At 44.5% G+C, this 18,474-nt stretch overlaps 1 protein-coding gene across 4 annotated transcripts in view; it reads left to right on the top strand.

The window, feature by feature from the left end:
• Positions 1-18,474, top strand: part of LOC144504490 (uncharacterized) — a 56,128-nt gene that overhangs the window by 16,310 nt on the left and 21,344 nt on the right. The window contains exons 1-2 of one of the 4 annotated variants that reach the window (XM_078229836.1): positions 9,731-10,654; positions 11,249-11,336. In XM_078229836.1, coding sequence (XP_078085962.1) covers positions 11,255-11,336 — 82 coding nt within the window. In that variant the 5' untranslated portion in view covers positions 9,731-10,654; positions 11,249-11,254. Of the gene's footprint in view, positions 1-9,730; positions 10,714-10,766; positions 11,093-11,248; positions 11,337-18,474 lie in introns of those variants that run through there. The other 3 variants (XM_078229835.1, XM_078229837.1, XM_078229834.1) reach the window with 3 other exon arrangements.

Below are 18,474 nucleotides of genomic sequence, written 5' to 3'. Positions count from 1 at the left end.
TGGTCATCATTAGACTTTTAATTCCAGATTTTAATTGAATTCAAATTTCACTATCTATCTGGGTCCATGGAAGCACAGAATCCTCAGAATGCAGAAAGGTCATTCAGCCCATCCAGTCTATACCAATTCTCTGAGAGACATCCCCCAGCCCTACCCCATAACCCCGCGCATTTCCCATGGCTCATCTACAAATGTTTGGACACCAAGGGACAATTTAGCATGGCCAATCCATCTACCCTGCACATCTTTGGACTGTGGGAAGAAATCTGAGCATCCGGAGGAAACCCACGCTGACACGGGGAGAACGTGCAAACTCCACACAGATGGTCACTCAAGGTCAGAATCAAACCCAAGTCCCTGGTGCTGTGAGGCAGCAGTGCAAACCACTGTGCCCCCCTCCCCCCCCAGAGAATTACCCTGGATGTATGGATTACAAGTCCAGTGACAATACCACTACACCACTGCTTCCCTTAAACTGGCTAACTTTGATTTGATTTATTATTGTCACATAGAATCATAAAATCCTACAGTGCAGAAGGAGGCCATTTGGCCCATCGAGTCTACACTGACACAATCCCACCCAGGCCCTATCCCCATAACCCCATGCATTTACTCTAGCTAGCCCCCTGACACTAAGGGGCAATTTAGCATGGCCAATCCGCCTAACACGCACATCTTTGGACTGTGGGAGGAAACCGGAGCACCTGGAGGAAACCCACACAGACACGGGGAGAATGTGCAAACTTCACACAGACAGTGACCCAAGCCGGGAATTGAACCCAGGTCCCTGGCACTGTGAGGCAGCAGTGCTAACCACTGTGCCACCGTGCTGCCATATACACGTATTAGTATACAGTGGAAAGTATTGTTTCTTGCGCGCTATAAAGACAAAGCATACCGTTCATAGAGAAGGAAAGGAGAGAGTGCAGAATGTAGTTTTACAGTCATAGTTAGGGTGCAGAGAAAGATCAACTTAATGCAAGGTAGGTCCATTCAAAAGTTTGATGGCAGCAGGGAAGAAGCTGTTCTTGAGTTGGTTGATACATGTCCTCAGAGTTTTGTATCTTTTTCCCGGCGTAAGAAGGTGGAAGAGAGTATGTCCGGGATGTGTGGGGTCCTTGATTTCACTGGCTGCTTTTCCAAGACAGTGGGGAGTGTAGACAGAGTCAATGGGTGGGAGGCTGGTTTGAGTGATGGACTAGGCTTCGTTCACGACCCTTTGTAGTTTCTTACGGTCTTGGACAAAGCAGGAGCCATACCAAGCTGTGATGCAACCAGAAAGAATGCTTTCTATGGTGCATCTGTAAAAGTTGGTGAAAGTCGTAGTGGGCGTCCCAAATTTTCTTAGCCTCCTGAGAAAGTAGAGGTGTTGGTGGGCTTTCTTAACTATAGCGTCTGCATGGAGGGACTAGATGTGGAGATGCCGGCGTTGGACTGGGGTAAACACAGTAAGAAGTTTAACAACACCAGGTTAAAGTCCAACAGGTTTATTTGGTAGCAAAAGCCACACAAGCTTTCGGAGCTCTAAGCCCCTTCTTCAGGTGAGTGGGAATTCTGTTCACTTGGCTGGCTTGGGTCACTGTCTGTGTGGAGTTTGCACATTCTCCCCGTGTCTGTGTGGGTTTCCTCCGGGTGCTCCGGTTTCCTCCCACAGTCCAAAGATGTGCGTGTTAGGCGGATTGGCCATACTAAATTGCCCCTTAGTGTCAGGGGGCTAGCTAGAGTAAATGCATGGGGTTATGGGGATAGGGCCTGGGTGGGATTGTTTCAGTGGAGGGACTAGGACAGGTTGTTGGTGATCTGAGCTCCTAAAAACTTGAAGCTCTCGACTATTCCTACTTCATTTCCATTGATGTAGCCAGAGGCATGTTCTCCACTACACTTCCTGAAGTCGATGGCAATCTCTTTCGTTTTGTTGACATTGAGGGAGAGATTATTGTCATCGCACCAGTTCACCAGATTTTCTATCTCTTTCCTGTACTCCATCTCATCATTGTTTGAGATCCAATCCACTACGGTGGTGTCATCAGCAAACTTGAAAATCAAGTTGGAGGGGAATTTGGCCACACAGTCATGGGTGTATAAAGAGTACAGTAAGGGGCTGTATGATTGGTGTAACAGAGTTGAAACCACCCAAAGTTTGCAATTTGAATCACATTTTTGAATGTTCCTAGTACAGGGCAATTGCCCTGGGGAAGTTTGCACTTCCAGGCAAGTGCCATGCAAACCTTACCTGTGAATTTCTGGGGGCAGGGGAACTAAGGGGAATCCCCAGCGCATATTTGGGGTACACCCCCCCCCCCCCATTCTCATCTGATGCCCTAGAGCTTCGAAGTTATGGCCTGTTTTTTGATTTCTTAGTGTTTTTAATTTTTTTTAAAAAACAGCATGTCAGATTTGTCAGCATTTTATAGATTGACATATGTTCAAAGCCCCAATTCCTGAATTCACTGCTACAGAATAGATGTTCGCATTTCACACATAATTTTCATTTCTTCTGCTAAAACTATCACAATAAATATTTTAGTAGTTACTTTTGCTTTGTTAAATTAATTGTATCAAAATCATTGATCCTTGAAATATCCTTTCTGTATTTTGTGTCAGCAAAATTCATTAAACTCGCTGTCATCCCTTCTCATTTCTATTACTCTCCATGACTATTTTTTATTTCACCCCATTTTAACTGTTATTTGCCAGTACTACATTCCAAAATGAGTTGGGCATTTGAATCAATCGGTACCTTAGATCTCCACTCCAGGACAGCAGGGATCAGCCACAGCCTGAAGAGCATATGAAGGCAAACCCATAGATAACTACAAGAGACAACCATGCCAATCCAATATGGGAGACCAGTTTACCACATCTCCCCACTCCATGAGCAGTCCTCAACAGCGTTCCCTCAAAGCAACCTGAAAGTCCCCAAGCTGGCCACGCAGATCATAGAATAGAATCATAAAATCCCTACAGTGCAGAAGGAGGTCATTTGGCCCATCAAGTTTGCACCGACCACAATCCCACCCAGGCCCTATTCCCGTAACCCCACATATTTACCCTGCTAATCCCCCTGACACGAGACTTAATTTAGCATGGTCAATCAGCATAACTCACACACCTTTAGACTGTGGGAGGAAACCGGAGCACCCAGAGGAAACCCATGCAGACACAGGGAGAATGTGTAAACTCCACACAGACAGTGACCAAAGGCCGGAATTGAACCTGGGTCCCTGGTGCTGTGAGGCAGCAGTGCTAACCACTGTGCCACTCGATTGTTGGCCCCTTGAAAGTGCTGTATGCATACAGCCACGCAAAAACTTAAAGGGGCCACACACTTAATTCAATAGCCCACATATTCAACTAAACAATTAGAAGAAATATTGGTAATGACTTTTCCTCATTCGCATAACTGAAACGGTATAAGCTGCAGCCACTTTCTTGCACACAGCAACTCAGACACTCCCACTCATTTAACTGTGATAAAATTACTTTCTAATTTGGTTTTGGCTTGGTAGAGCTTCTTCTTGATTCTGTCACGAGATCTAAGGTGTTAGGCTAATCCTTCACTGCCTCACTGTGAATTGGACAGGGTAGCAACAGGAATTGCATTAACATAAACTGGCATGGCCTATCAACCTCCCTGTCTGAATTGGATTTCCTTCCCTTGCCATGGCCAGGCTGCTGATACAGGCTGCTACTTTCTATCTCTCATATGTAAATGCAGGTGGGGTAGGGTGGTTTGGCCAACAAGGCGAGTCAGGATGGGGGTTGTTTATGCATAAGACCATAAGATATAGGAGCAGAATTAGGCCACTCGGCCCATTGAGTCTGCTCCACCATTCAATCATGGCTGATATGATTCTCATCTCCATTCTCCTGCCTTTTCCCCATAACCCCTGATCCTCTTATTGATCAAGAACCTATCTATCTCTGCCTTATAGACACTCAATGACCTGGCCTCCACAACCCTCTGTGGCAATGGGTTCCACAGATTCACCATCCTCTGGCTGAAGAAATTCCTCCTCATCTCAGTTTTAAAGGAGCATCCTTTCACTCTGAGTTTGTGCCCTTGAGTTCTAGTCTCTCCCACCAGTAGAAACATCCTTTCCATGTCCACTCTAGGCCTCTCAGTGTTCTCTAAGTTTCAATTAGATCCCCCCTCATTCTTCTAAACTCCATCGAGTATAGACCCAGACTTCTCAACTGCTCCTCATATGACAAACTCTTCATTCCTGGGAGCATTCTTGTGAACCTCTCTGGACCCCCTCTAAGGCTAGCACAACCTTACTTAGGTATGGGCCCAAAACTGTTCACGATATTCCAAATGGGATCTAACCAGAGTCTTATACAACCCCAGCAGTACATCTCTGCTCTTGTATTCTAGCCCTCTAGAAATGAATGCTAACATTGAATTTGCCTTTCTAACTGCCAACTAAACCTGCATGTTAAACTTAAGAGAGTCCTGAACCAGGACGCCCAAGTCCCTTTGTGCTTCAGATTTCAAAAGCCTTTCCCCATTTAGAAAATAGTCTATGCCTCTATTCTTCCCACCAAAGTGCATAACCTCACATTTTCCCACATTGTATTCCATCTGCCATTTCTTTACCCACTTTCCTAGCCTGTCCAAATCATTCAGCAGCCTCCGCACTTCCTCAACACTACCTGTCCAGCTTCCCATTCAGTTTCCCTCTCATGTGTCCGTTGTCATCAGGGGTTTTATGCACAAGATGTTTAAGAAAATAAGTCTACCCAAAGCTCTGTTTTGGAATTTCCATAAGTACAAATCACTAGAGCAATATGTGTCTGGGGTTCTGTGCTGAGGTATAACTTCATCTAGATTCTGTCATGTCAAAACTTCAAAAAGACTCATCATTTTTGACGTAATTATTCTTTGCACTCATTTGCAAATGATTATTTTGCGGGTGAAATTCAGTCGAACATTTTTTTCACTTCTGTTTTTATTATGCGCTGGTATTAAAGGAAGATGCTTCAGCTTTTGTTGGTATATAGTCTCAAAAATTAAAAATGCAGCCATACCAGTATCAACCTCCATCTTAATAGGTTGTCCACTTAGATTCTAGTGATTCCAAGGTTATGTGATTCACCCTATATGAATAAGACGTTCAGTTGGAACTCTTCATTATTTTTCTGGACATTCTCTTCTTCACAGTCATAATTCTTTTCTTCAATATTGTAAATATTTTTGTAGAATGCAACTTGTTCTTCTTCTTGAAGGTACTCAGATTCTTCTTTGGAATATTCTTCTCAGGAGAAACTGGTCTGGCCCAACAAACTTTTGCAATGTGACCCGTTTTGCCACAGTTCTTGCATTGACAATTCTTGCTCCAGCATTCATTCATTGAATGATCCATTTTGGCACATCTGTGACATGTTTGTTGCTGTTTTGACTTCTTATGGACAGTTCTCAACTTGTGGATCTTCATTCCTGCACCATATTCTAGAGGGCAGCACGGTAACACAGTGGTTAGCACTGTTGCTTCACAGCTCCAGGGTCCTGGGTTTGATTCCCGTCTTGGGTCACTGTCTGTGTGGAGTTTGCACATTCTCCTCGTGTCTGCGTGGGTTTCCTCCGGGTGCTCCGGTTTCCTCCCACAGTCCAAAGATGTGTGGGTTGGGTTGATTGACCATGTTAAAATTGCCCCTTGGTGTCCTGAGATGCGTAGTTTAGAGGGATTAGCGGGTAAATGTGTAGGGATAAGGGAGTAGGGCCTGGGTGGGAGTGCGGTCGGTGCAGACTCGATGGGCCTAATGGCCTCTTTCTGCACTATAGGGTTTCTATGATTCAAATTGTGAAGCCTCTTTAGCAGTCAATTCCATTGACACTGTGATTTCTACTGCTGTCTTTGAAGTCAAATTATGTTCAATAAGCAATTATCTTTGGATAGCCTCATTTTGAAGTCTACAAACTATAAGATCTGAAGATTTTTTTCTAATGATTCACCAAACTCACAATGTTGTGCCAGCATTTTAAGGTTGCCACAGACAGCAATGTTTTCGCCTTTCACTTGATTCCTTTGGTGGAACCTGAACCATTCTGCAATTGGAGAGTAATGCACTTCAGGAGTCTTTGTCAAGTCTTCTTAAGTTTTGATTCCTGGTTTTGCTGGATAAACCAAACTTTGGAGCAAATTGAAGGTTTTACTTCCTATTGAGAAAAGCTGGGATGAGCAATTCACCTGCAATTTTATTTGCCTGTACAAAATACTGAAAATGGTCTACATAGGTGGTTCATGATTCATTTTCTTAATTGAAAGGGCCCATGGCACATAAATGACCCGCCATTTCTCTTGCAGACTCGACACTGCTCAATATATTTATTTTACTGTCTTCCCAGTACTTGCTTTTTTACCCTGGAGATCGTTGACTTCATGTATTTTTTTTCAAATGGCCCCAGCCATACAGCAGACTATCCCTTATTTTTAAATATGCCAGATACTGCCCAGAATCCCACCCTTCTCTGATCAGAAAATCCTCCTCTTTTAAAACCAGAGAACTCCACCATTTTACAACTGTATAGTAAGTCCCACGCTCTGCTGCTACATACTGCAACACGTGCATGAACCCTGAAGCTCAGAGGAATTCAGGATTCAGGACGATAGGGACGATAGGGATTCAAGACCGGCACATTCTTGTAAGGATGAAGGATAAGTATGGCAAGTTTTGGGAACCTTGGATAACAAGAGATATTGTGAGCCTAGTCAAAGAGAAAAAGGAAGCATTTGTCAAAGCTAGTAGGCTGGGAACACACAAAGCAAGTGTGGAATACAAAGAAAGTAGAAAGAAACTTAAGCAAGGAGTAAGGAGGGCTAAAAGGGGTCACGAGAAATATTGGCCAGCAGGATTAAGGAAAATCCCAAGGCTTTTTATACATATATAAAGAGCAAGAGGGTAGCCAGGGAGAGGGTTGGCTCACTCAAGGACAAGGGAGGGAATCTATGCATGGAGCCAGAGGAAATGGGTGAGGTATTAAATGAGTACTTTGTGTCAGTATTCACCAAAGAGAAGGACTTGATGGATGATGAGTCTGGGAAAGGGTGTGTAGATAGTTTGAGTCATGTTGAGATCAAAAAGGAGGAGGTATTGGGGTTCTTGAGAAACATCAACGTAGACAAGTCTCCAGGGTCTGATGGGATATACCCCAGAATACTGAGCGAGGCAAGGGAGGAAATTGCTGGGGCCTTGAGAGAAATCTTTGTATCCTCACTGGCTACAGGGGAGTACATCCTGTACTTCGCAATGAGAAACGCGCGAAGAAAGCACTGCCCAAAACCTCAACCAAACGGGGCAAGAGTAATGATGTATGGTCAGAGGAGGAGGAGGCACTCCTCAAAGAGCTGGAAACAAGATTTGCTGGATCCAGATGCATTAATAAGAACATCCAGAGTGTATTAACATCTAAGACACCCAAGCAAATCTCAGATAAACGCTGTACACTTGCAAAAGCACGCAAAAGAGCGAATGGTGTAGCACTGGCAGCAATTGCAGAGGAACAACCGGACTCCAATCAAGACCAGGAGCCGGAAGAGGCAGATGTCAGGGTTCCGACCACGCAGGTAAGTATTCCCCCAGCCCGAGTCCCTAGGCACAGGGATGTGGATGAACACCTGATCCAGGCTGAGGAACTTCTGAAAGCGAGGAAAGACCCTGATAAACATGCCTTAGGAGTAGGAATAATGGAAAGCATTACCAACCTTCTGATGGGCGGTGTTTAATGCTCCCTCCACCCACGTTGTCTGTACCTTTAAGACCTGGCTGGCTTTAGGGATTCGCATTCTAATCAGTATTCTGTAACTTGATGTTGTGTCTCTGTGCACTATTTGAGAGCACATTTCCGCTCCATCTGACGAAGGAGCAGCGCTCCGAAAGCTTATGGTATTTGCGACCAAATAAACCTGTTGGACTTTAACCTGGTGTTGTGTGACTTCTTACTGTGTTCACCCCAGTCCAATGCCGGCATCTCCACATACAGGGGAGGTCCCAGAGAATTGGAAAATAGCCAATGTTGTTCCTTTGTTTAAGGGTAGCAAGAATAATCCAGGTAATTACAGGCCAGTGAGCCTTACATCAGTAGGGAAATTATTGGAGAGGATTCTTCGAGACAGGATTTATTCCCACTTGGAAAAAAGTGGACGCATTAGTGAGAAGCAACATAGTTTTGTGAAGGGGAGGTCGTGTCTCACTAACTTGATCAAGTTTTTCGAGGAAGTGACGAAGATGATTGATGAGGGTAGTGCAGTGGATGTTGTCTACATGGACTTCAGTAAGGCCTTTGACAAGGTCCCTCATGGTAGACTGGTGCAGAAGGTGAAGTCACATGGGATCAAAGGTGAACTGGCAAGGTGGATACAGAACTGGCTCGGTCAAAGAAGACAGAGGGTAGCAGTGGAAGGGTGTGTTTCTGAATGGAGGGCTGTGATAAGTGGTGTTCCTCAGGGATCAGTGCTGGGACCTTTGGCGTTTGTAATATATATAAATGATTTGGAGGAAAATGTAACTAGTTTGATTAGTAAGTTTGCGGACGACACAAAGGTTGGTGAATTTGCAGATGGCAATGAGGAGCATCAGAGGATACAGCAGGATGTAGATCGGTTGGAGACTTGAGCGGAGAGATAGCAGATGGACTTTAATCCAGACAAATGTGAGGTAATACATTTTGGAAGGTCTAGTACAGATAGGAAATATACAGTAAATGGCAGAACCCTTAAGAGTATTGATAGGCAAGGGTATACAGGTACACAGGTCACTGAAAGTGGCAATGCAGGTGGAGAAGATAGTCAAGAAGACATATGGTATGCTTGCCTTCATCGGCCGGGTCATTGAGTTTAAAAATTGGCAAGTCATGTTGCAGCTTTATAGAACTTTATTTAGGCCACACTTGGAATATAATGTTCAATTCTGGTCGCCACACTACCAGAAGGATGTGGAGGCTTTGGAGAGGGTACAGAAAAGATTTACCAGGATGTTGCCTGGCATGGAGGGCATTAGCTATGAGGAGAGGTTGGAGAAACTTGCTTTGTTCTCACTGGAACAACAGAGGTTGAGGGACGACCTGATAGAAGTCTACAAGGTTATGAGAGGCATGGACAGAGTGGATAGTCAGAAGCTTTTTCCCAGGGTGGAAGAGTCAATTACTAGGGGGCATAGGTTTAAGGTGTGAGGGGCAAGGTTTAAAGGAGATGTACGAGGCAGATTTTTTACACGGAGGGTGGTGGGTGCCTGGAACTTGTTGCCGGGGGACGTAGTGGAAGTGGATACAGTAGTGGCTTTTAAGGGACATCTTGACAAATACATGAATAAGATGGGAATAGAGGGATATGGCCCCCAGAAGGGTAGGGGGTTTTAGTTAAGTTGGGCAGAATGGTCAGTGCAGGCTTGGAGGGCTGAAGGGCCAGTTCCTGTGCTGTAATTTTCTTTGTTCTTTGAATCTACATGATTCTTTTTCCAGTACAAAACACAATTTTTTCCTTTTTTTAATTTGGTCTTCCTTCACTGGCATTTCAATCTTTGATCTTGTTGTTAATTTTCCCCAGCTTTCTAATATTCTAAGTGCAAGGATCCACCATTTTTTTTCTATTTAGGATCTTTCTCAATTTTTGCAACAAAACAAAATTCTAACTCGTCGCCAATTTTCTTTTTGTATCGTCCTAACTATGTTAGGGGTTGTGGGTTTTAAACAAAAGGAAAAAGATGTGGTTTGCACACTTAGATTCAAAATAACAACAACAAATTTTATTGCAGAAGCTGTTGCCTGTACAGAACAGAAATTGAAACTAAGCAGGAGCCTGTGAAACATCTTAATGACATCACCATCAAATCATGTGACTGGCTCTGAAAGCAATCATGCAACCACTTAAATATATAACAGCAGCACTTTCATGTCTGAGGCACAAAGTTGTGAGTTCACTTCAGAATTTAAAGTCATTTACAGCAAAATTGGCGCATTGAGTACAAAATCAAGGCACCAGTCCAGTGTCGTAGACTGGTGGAGGGAGTGTCACACTATGAGAGGTGGTTTTTTATTTGGCTGAGGCGTTAAATAGAGGGATGCAAAAGACGCCATGGCATTTTTGAAGAAGAGTAAAGCCATCCATGGCGATATTGACATCTCACTCAACATCATATAAACTGAGAATCTTACATATCCCATTGCAATTTGTGAGAGTTTACTGTGTATAAATGTTTGCTGAGCCTACAATGTTCCTTTAGTCCCAATTATATCAAACAAGTTCAGACTTTGTACAATCCATTTTCATTGAATGTTCTGATTTTAGCTCATCAGGACCAAAACCACAAGTACATTTAAATCCCAACATGGGATGGTCAGGGCTATTGTGTTCTCTGCATCACAACCAGTGACTATTTCAGAAAAGTGCTCCATCCGCTGAGAAGTGCTTTGTACTCCTGTGATTATGAAAGGTGTTTGGAAGTATTTCTCTCCGCATTTTAACTGAAAATAAACACATCATTGAACTTGCCGAGCAATTCCCCTCACGTTAAATTTAAAAACAACTTCCCGGAGGTGTTGCAATATTTTTTTCATTTGAACAACCCGAGGAAGAGGATCCTGCCAGCGGCTGGGGGATGCAGCCGGGGATGTGCGGGTGAAGAGCAGCTCAGGGCCCAGCTCCCTCCGCTCCAGATACAGTCTGACCGCCATTGCACAGCCGCCTCTCCCCGGAGCAGGAGCCGCAGCCTCTGGTAGGGAAACCAGGCCGCGGCGAGCCCGGGGCCTCCGAATCCTCCTGTCTGAAGGGGCCTCATGCGGCGAGTATCCGGCCCCGGTGCGGAGGGGCACCGGCCCCGGGCTGGCCGTTGGGCCCTGGGCCGGCAGTTGGAGCTCGAGCCCCGGGCTGGCAGTTGGGCCCCGGACCTACATTCCCTCCCTTGGCTGCAAAGCTGAGGCACCTTTCCTAGAAAGAGCAGCGGGTTTGTCCCAGTCCTTCAGCCGGTCTCCTGACACAAGCTGCCCTTCAAACCCGCGATACAGTAAAAAACAGTCTTTTTGTAGTTGGAACCAGAAGAAAAAAAATCATAATCATACTTTCAAAAACACTAACTTAAAGTCCTTTTTAACCCTGTAAGAGGCGATCAATTCAGCCCCTTGTTCAATTCCGCTCAGCAGGCTGCTTAAAGAATTGTATTATTGCTTCATGCTGCGCTCGAATTGCAATTATTTTGATCTAAATTAGGATTTTCTTTTTAAGGAAAGAATGTGTGTTTTTTTTCTCTCTAGTCTATCATGGAGAACCCAATGAACAGTGAGAGAAAGAAAAGTAAGAACCCCAGCACATCTTCAGAGGAGCAGAAAAGAAGAGACAGAGGTAATGGTTGTTTTTATTTGTCTGCCATTAGTCTCAAATAATGATCACATAAAGAGCATTGAAATTGCTAAAACCATTCAAAAAATCATATCATGAACAACCACCAGTGACTGCGACCCCCCCCCCCCCCATCCCATCCCATCCCATCCCATCTAAAGTTGGCCATCGTCACTTTGAAGGATTGCCTCCATTTTGGTGGGAACAACCTTTCTCAGTTTTGATTCCAGGTGTGGCCTGCAAATCTGCTACTCCTGGGTAGGTATTTCTCCAATTGTCCTTCCTGCTAAATCATTCTGCAAGTTAATCTAATTGTAGGTGCCCTGTTTGTGAAATGGGGGTGGTGGGTGGCGAGGGATAGGAAAACAAATTGATATGAAAGACAGACAGATGGTTCTTGCTTTCTACTAATTTGAGCTTTCATTAAGAATGATTTGAATTTAGAGAGCAAACAAAGCTGTGTAATGTAAGCAGTCAGGTGGGAAACTGAAGATATTGCCTCCCGTTGTGGGGGAGTGGACCAAGGATAAAATAGGTTACAGAGTTAAGTGGAAAAGAGATAGGAATCATGATGGAGCTGTGGGTATGTGGTAGGGAGGACAGTGGGTAGAGGGAAGATGAAGAGGTAGAGGATGTGATGAGAGTTGGAGAAGTATGACTGATGGGAAGGGATCAGCCGAGTGCCATTTTTGTCTAAAATGCCATTTTCAGATCTAAATAGCAGCTGAGTTCTGCTAATTATTGATAGATTTATTTTTTAAAAACACTATAATTTAAGTTCTACTAATAATCTCTACATCACAATGTACCAAACACACGCAAACTCTGACAATCAAATCTCCACACCAGTGTGTCACGTTTCCTCCTCATATTACACAATATAGCAACAAAATTTTAGAAAATTGGATCACTTCATTAGGTATCAAATTCATACAACGTTGATAAAACACTGCAGACCACAGTATCCACAAATGAAAACTCACGCCAATGTCAAAAATGTATTTTTCCTGACTGATCATGACTAAGTTTTACGAATACATCCAGGTGTGTTGTGAGTTTTTATACAATGTGTTACATCATCAATTACACCCTTCAACCTTTGCTGTAGCACTCCAGTTTTGCATCTTATTTAGCATCTTGTTGAGCCACGCATTAATTTCCCCAATCTCATTTCCCTGTGCCAATTTGCATGTGGCTCAGGCAATAACCCAATAAGTTCTGGATTACTACTTGAGCCACATGCAAATTGTCACAGGACAAATAATATTAGAGAAATTAATGTATAGCTCAAAGACTGATGTTGGAGAAGTGGATTCCTGTTCATGGGGCACTGGGACCAGTATTGGGGAAAGTGGGGGCTGTATCGTTTGGATGGTCTACATTTGAACTGTGCTGGCACCAGTGCTCAAGTATAACTAGGGAAGTAGAGAGGGTTTCAAACTAAATAATGTGGTCGTAGGATCAAATTTTGTAAATCAAAGAGTAGCGACAAGGCAAGAGAGAAAGGTATTAATATGGGAAATGATCTACATCCCAGAGTACTTAAGGAAGTGGCCCTAGAAATAGTGGATGCATTGGTGGTCATCTGCCAAGATTCTATAGACTCTGGAACAGTTTCTACGGATGTAACCCCAATATTTAAAAAGGGAGGTGGAACAAAAGTCAGCCTGATTTTCAGTAGCAGGGAAAATGCCAGAGTCCATTCTAAAAGATTTAATAGCAGAGCACTTGGAAACAGTGGTAGGATTGGGCAGAGTCAGCATGGATTTACAAAAGGGAAATCATACTTGACAAATCTACTGGAACTCTTCGAGGATGTAAGTAGTAGAGTTGATGAGGTGGAACCAGTAGACGTGGTTTATTTGAACTTTCAGAAGGCTTTTGACAAGGTCCCACATAAGAGAGTAGCATGTAAAATTAAAGTGCACGAGATTGGGGTAGCATTTTCAGATAGATAGAAAACTGGTTGGCAGTCGGGACTCTGGTTGGCAGGCAGGTAAGAGACAGACAGGAAACAAAGAGTAGGAATGAATGGGTCTTTTTCCGAATGGCAGGCAGTGACTCGTGCGATGCCTCAGGGATCAGTGCTAGCTCCCCACCTATTCACAGTTTATATTAATGATTTAGATGAGGGAACTAAACATAATATCATCAAATTTGCAGATGACACAAAGCTGGGTGGGAAGGTGAGCTGTGAGGAGGATGCAGAGATGCTTCAGTATGATTTGGACAAGTTGAGTAAGTGGGCAAATGCATGGCAGATGCAGTATAATGTGGATAAGTGTGAGATTATCTACTTTGGTAGTAAAAGCAGATTATTATCTGACTGGCTATAGATTGAGAAAGGGAAATGTGCAATGAGACCTGGATGTCCTTGTACACCAGTCGCTGAAACTAAGCATGCAGGTGCAGCAGATGGTGAAGAAGGCAAATGGCCTTCAGTGCGAAAGGATTCGAGTAGAGGAGCAAGGGTGTCTTGCTGAAATTGTGATGTGGAGATGCCAGCATAGGACTGGGGTAAACATAGTAAGAAGTCTCACAACACCAGGTTAAAGTCCAACAGGTTTATTTGGTAGCAAAAGCCACTAGCTTTCGGAGCGCTGCTCCTTCATCAGGTGGGTGGGATTTCAGTTCACAAAACAGGGCATATAAAGACACAAACTCAATTTACAAAATAATGGTTGGAATGCGAGTCTTTACAGGTAACCAAGTCTTAAAGGTACAGACAATGTGAGTGGAGAGAGGGTTAAGCACAGGTTAAAGAGATGTGTATTGTCTCCAGACAGGACAGTTAGTGAGATTTTGCAAGCCCAGGCAAGTCGTGGGGATTACAGATAGTGTGACATGAACCCAAGATCCCAGTTGAGGCCATGCTCATGTCTGCGGAACTTGGCTATCAGTCTCTGCTCAGCGGCTCTGTGTTGTCGTGTGTCGTGAAGGCCGCCTTGGAGAACGCTTACCCGAAGATCAGAGGCCGAATGCCCGTGACCGCTGAAGTGTTCCCCAACAGGAAGAGAACACTCTTGTCTGGTGATTATCGAGCGGTGTTCATTCATCCGTTGTCGTAGTGTCTGCATGGTCTCCCCAATGTACCATGCCTCGGGACATCCTTTCCTGCAGCGTATCAGGTAGACAACGTTGGCCGAGTTGCAAGTATATGTACCGTGTACCTGGTGGATGCTGTTCTCGCGTGAGATGATGGCATCCGTGTCAATGATCCGGCACGTCTTGCAGAGGTTGCTGTGGCAGGGCTGTGTGGTGTCATGGTCACTGTTCTCCGGAAGGCTGGGTAGTTTGCTACGGACGATGGAATGTTTGAGGTTGTGCGGTTATTTGAAGGCAAGGTGTGGGGATGACTTTGGCGAGATGTTCGTCTTCATCAATGACATGTTGAAGGCTCGGAGAAGATGTCGTAGCTTCTCCGCTCCGGGGAAGTACTGGACGACGAAGGGTACTCTGTTTGTCCCGTGTTTGTCTTCTGAGGAGGTCGGTGTGGTTTTTCGCTGTGGCGCGTCGGAACTGTCGATCGCTGAGTCGAGCGCCATATCCTGTTCTTATGAGGGCATCTTTCAGCGTCTGTAGATGTCTGTTGCAATTCTCCTCATCTGAGCACCACGACACCACACAACCCTGCCGCAGCAACCTCTGCAAGACGTTCCGGATCATCGACACGGATGCCATCATCTCACGTGAGAACACCATCCACCAGGTATACGGTACATACACTTGCAACTCTGCCAACGTTGTCTACCTGATAATCTGCAGGAAAGGATGTCCCGAGGCATGGTACATTGGGGAGACCATGCAGACGCTACGACAACGGATGAATGAACACCGCTTGACAATCACCAGACAAGAGTGTTCTCTTCCTGTTGGGGAGCACTTCAGCGGTCACGGGCATTTGACCTCTGATCTTCGGGTAAGCGTTCTCCAAGGCAGCCTTCACGACACACGACAATGCAGAGTCGCTGAGCAGAGACTGATAGCCAAGTTTTGCACACGTGAGGACAGCCTCAACTGGGATCTTGGGTTCATGTCACACTATCTGTCACCCCCACGACTTGCCTGGGCTTGCAAAATCTCACTAACTGTCCTGACCGGAGACAATACACATCTCTTTAACCTGTGCTTAATCCTCTCTCCACTCACATTGTCTGTACCTTTAAGACTTGGTTACCTGTAAAGACTCGCATTCCAACCATTATTTTATAAATTGAGTTTGTGTCTTTATATGCCCTGTTTGTGAACAGAACTCCCATTTACCTGACGAAGGAGCAGCGCTCCAAAAGCTAGTGGCTTTTGCTACCAAATAAACCTATTGGACTTTAACCTGGTGTTGTGAGACTTCTTGCTGAAATTGCACAGGGCCCTGTTGAGACCTCACCTGGAATATTGTGTGCAGTTTTGGTCTCCTTAGAGGTTCTTGCTATGGAGGGAGTGCAGCAAAGGTTTACCAGGCTGATTCCTGGGATAGTGGGATTGAATCGGTTAAGAATGTATTTGCTGGTGTTTAGAAGAACGAAGGGGGAATCACATAGAAACCTATAAAATTCGAAAAGAACTAGACATAGTAGATGCAGGAAGGAAGTTCCTAATGGCAGGGAGTCCAGAACTAGGGGTCACAGTCTAAGGATACAGGATAAACCATTTAGCTTGAGATGAGGAATATTTCTTCACCCAGAGTGTCGTGAGCCAGTGGAATTCTCCACCACAAAAAGCAATTGAGGCCAAAACATAGTATTTTTCAAGAAGGAGTTAGTATCGCTCTTGAGACTAAAGGGATCAAACAATATGGGGAAAACAAGAACAGAAGTTACAGAGTTAGATGATCAGTCATGATCATAATGAATGTTGGAGCAGGCTCATAGGGCTGAATGGCCTGCTCCTGCTCCTATTTTCTTGCTACATATCAGCCAAAGCCTGAATGCTGTCCAGGTCTTGCTGCATATGGACACAGATTGTTTCAGTATCTGAGGAAACACGAATGGTTCTGAACATGTACAATTATTTACAAACATTCCGAGTTATGACCTAATGATGGAGGGAAGGGCATTGATGCAACAGCTGAAGATGGTCAGGCCGAGGACACTGCCCTGAGTAGCACCTGCAGCAATGATTGATCTCCAACAGCTATGACCGTCTTCCTTTGTACTAGATAAGACTCCAACTGGTGGAGACTTTTCCCCCCGATTCCTATTGACTTCAGTTTTGCTAGGACTCCTTGATGCCATACTCAGTAAAATGCTGCATGGACATCAAGGGCATTCACTCTCGCCTCATGTCCAGAGTTCAGCTCTTTTGCCCATGTTTGGACCAAGGCTGTAATGAGGTCAGGAGTTGAGTGGCCCTGGAAGAGCCCAAACTGAGGGTCATTAAGCAGGTTATTGCTGAGTAAATGCCACTTGATAGCACTGTCAACAACCCCTTCAATTATTTTGCTGATGATAGACTGATTTGACTGATGGGGCAGTAATTGGCCTAATTGGATTTGTCCTGCTTTTTGTGGACAGGACATACCTGGATCATTTTCCAATTGCTGAGTAGATGCCAGTGTTGTAGCTATACCAGAACAGCTTGGCTAGTGACGTGGCTATTTCTGGAGCACAAGTCTTCAGTACTATTGTCATAGCCTTTGCAGTATCCATTGCCTTCAGCCATTTCTTAATATCAAATCGAGTGAATCTAATTGGCTGAAGACTGGCAGCTGTGATGATGGGGACCTCAAGGAAGGAGCCAAGATAGATCATCCACTCAGTACTACTGGCTAAAGATGGTTGCAAATTCTTCAGCCATGTCTTCAAACCCTACAGCCCCCCACAAAACACCCCATCCCACCAGCTACCACCCACAAACCACCCTTCTCCCGCACCCACTCATCTCACACAATTACCTACTCTCTGTTGCTTGTCACAGTGGCTTTGAGACATTTAAACTTGCCAGAATACAACAGCTAGTTCTGTAAAAAGGGAGTGTTGTTTGGCTCTCCCCGACGCTCTTGCACTATGAAGAAAGGCTCTACATTTCTAAGGAGGCCCAGTTTGGAAGTCTGGGCCAGCAATGTGGAGCTCAGTGCAAGATAAATAAATAAAAGTGGGATAGCAATCCGGCAGCGATTGCTGCTCCACAGACGATTTTGCCCAATATTTCCTCTTGCCAACTACCCTATTAAGCAAACGTGATCATGGCTAATGAACTCCAAGTCCACTTTTGAAGTCAACTTGATTAGGTTATGGATTCTCTCAGCTAGATTCTATTGTCTGAAGTAATTAGTCACCCAGATGCTGTCTGGATGTGAATGGGTCAGGAAAGGTGGTTCATTCACATTCCTGAATGGTGATTATCTTTGATGGGTTCTTGCAGACAGGTTGACTCCTATTTTAATAACTTTGGAATTTATACAGGACAGTGATTCAGATGTTCAACTATTTTAGAAACTGCTGTTTCAAGACATTGAAATGCTGTTTCAGCCTTTTTTTTAATTAGTGGTTTGCAGCCAATAAATACATAGTCAGATTTGATGTAAAGCTTGTCTTTATAACATCTAGAAAATGCTGCATCTTATTGAATAAGCTTTAACTCGGCTTTACCAGCGTACTAAATTCATAATTGCTGCTGAAAAGCCTCTCTGGCCCTGAAAAACTGCTTTATGTTTGTGGAATATCAGATTTCTCTGTTTGTAATACAATTTTCACATTCTTAAAATTTTAAAAGTTTTTTTTAATATTTACAGAATCACAGTATACTACAGTGCAGAAGAGGCCCTTCGGCCCATCGAGCCTGCACCAACGCATGAAAGGCCCTGATCTGCCCACCTAATCCCACTTGTCAGCACTTGGCCCATAGCCTTGAATGTTATGACGTGCGAAGTACTCATGCAGGTACTTTTTAAAGGATGTGAGGCATCCTGCCTCCACCACCCCCCCCGGGCAGCGCATTCCAGACCGTCACCACCCTCTGAGTAAAAATGTTTTTCCTCAAATCCCCCCCCGTCACTTTTAACTTGTGTCCCCTCGTAACTAACCCTTCAACTAAGGGGAACAGCTGCTCCCTGTCCATGCCCCTCATAATCTTGAGCATTTCAATCAGGTCACTCCTCTGTCTTCTCTGTTCCAACGAAAACAACCCAAGCCTATCCAACCTC

This window comes from Mustelus asterias, chromosome 15, assembly GCF_964213995.1.
Source record: "Mustelus asterias chromosome 15, sMusAst1.hap1.1, whole genome shotgun sequence".
Taxonomy (NCBI): Eukaryota; Metazoa; Chordata; class Chondrichthyes; order Carcharhiniformes; family Triakidae; genus Mustelus; species Mustelus asterias.
Note: the sequence above shows the minus strand (reverse complement) of the source record. Positions and strands in the feature narration are given on the sequence as shown.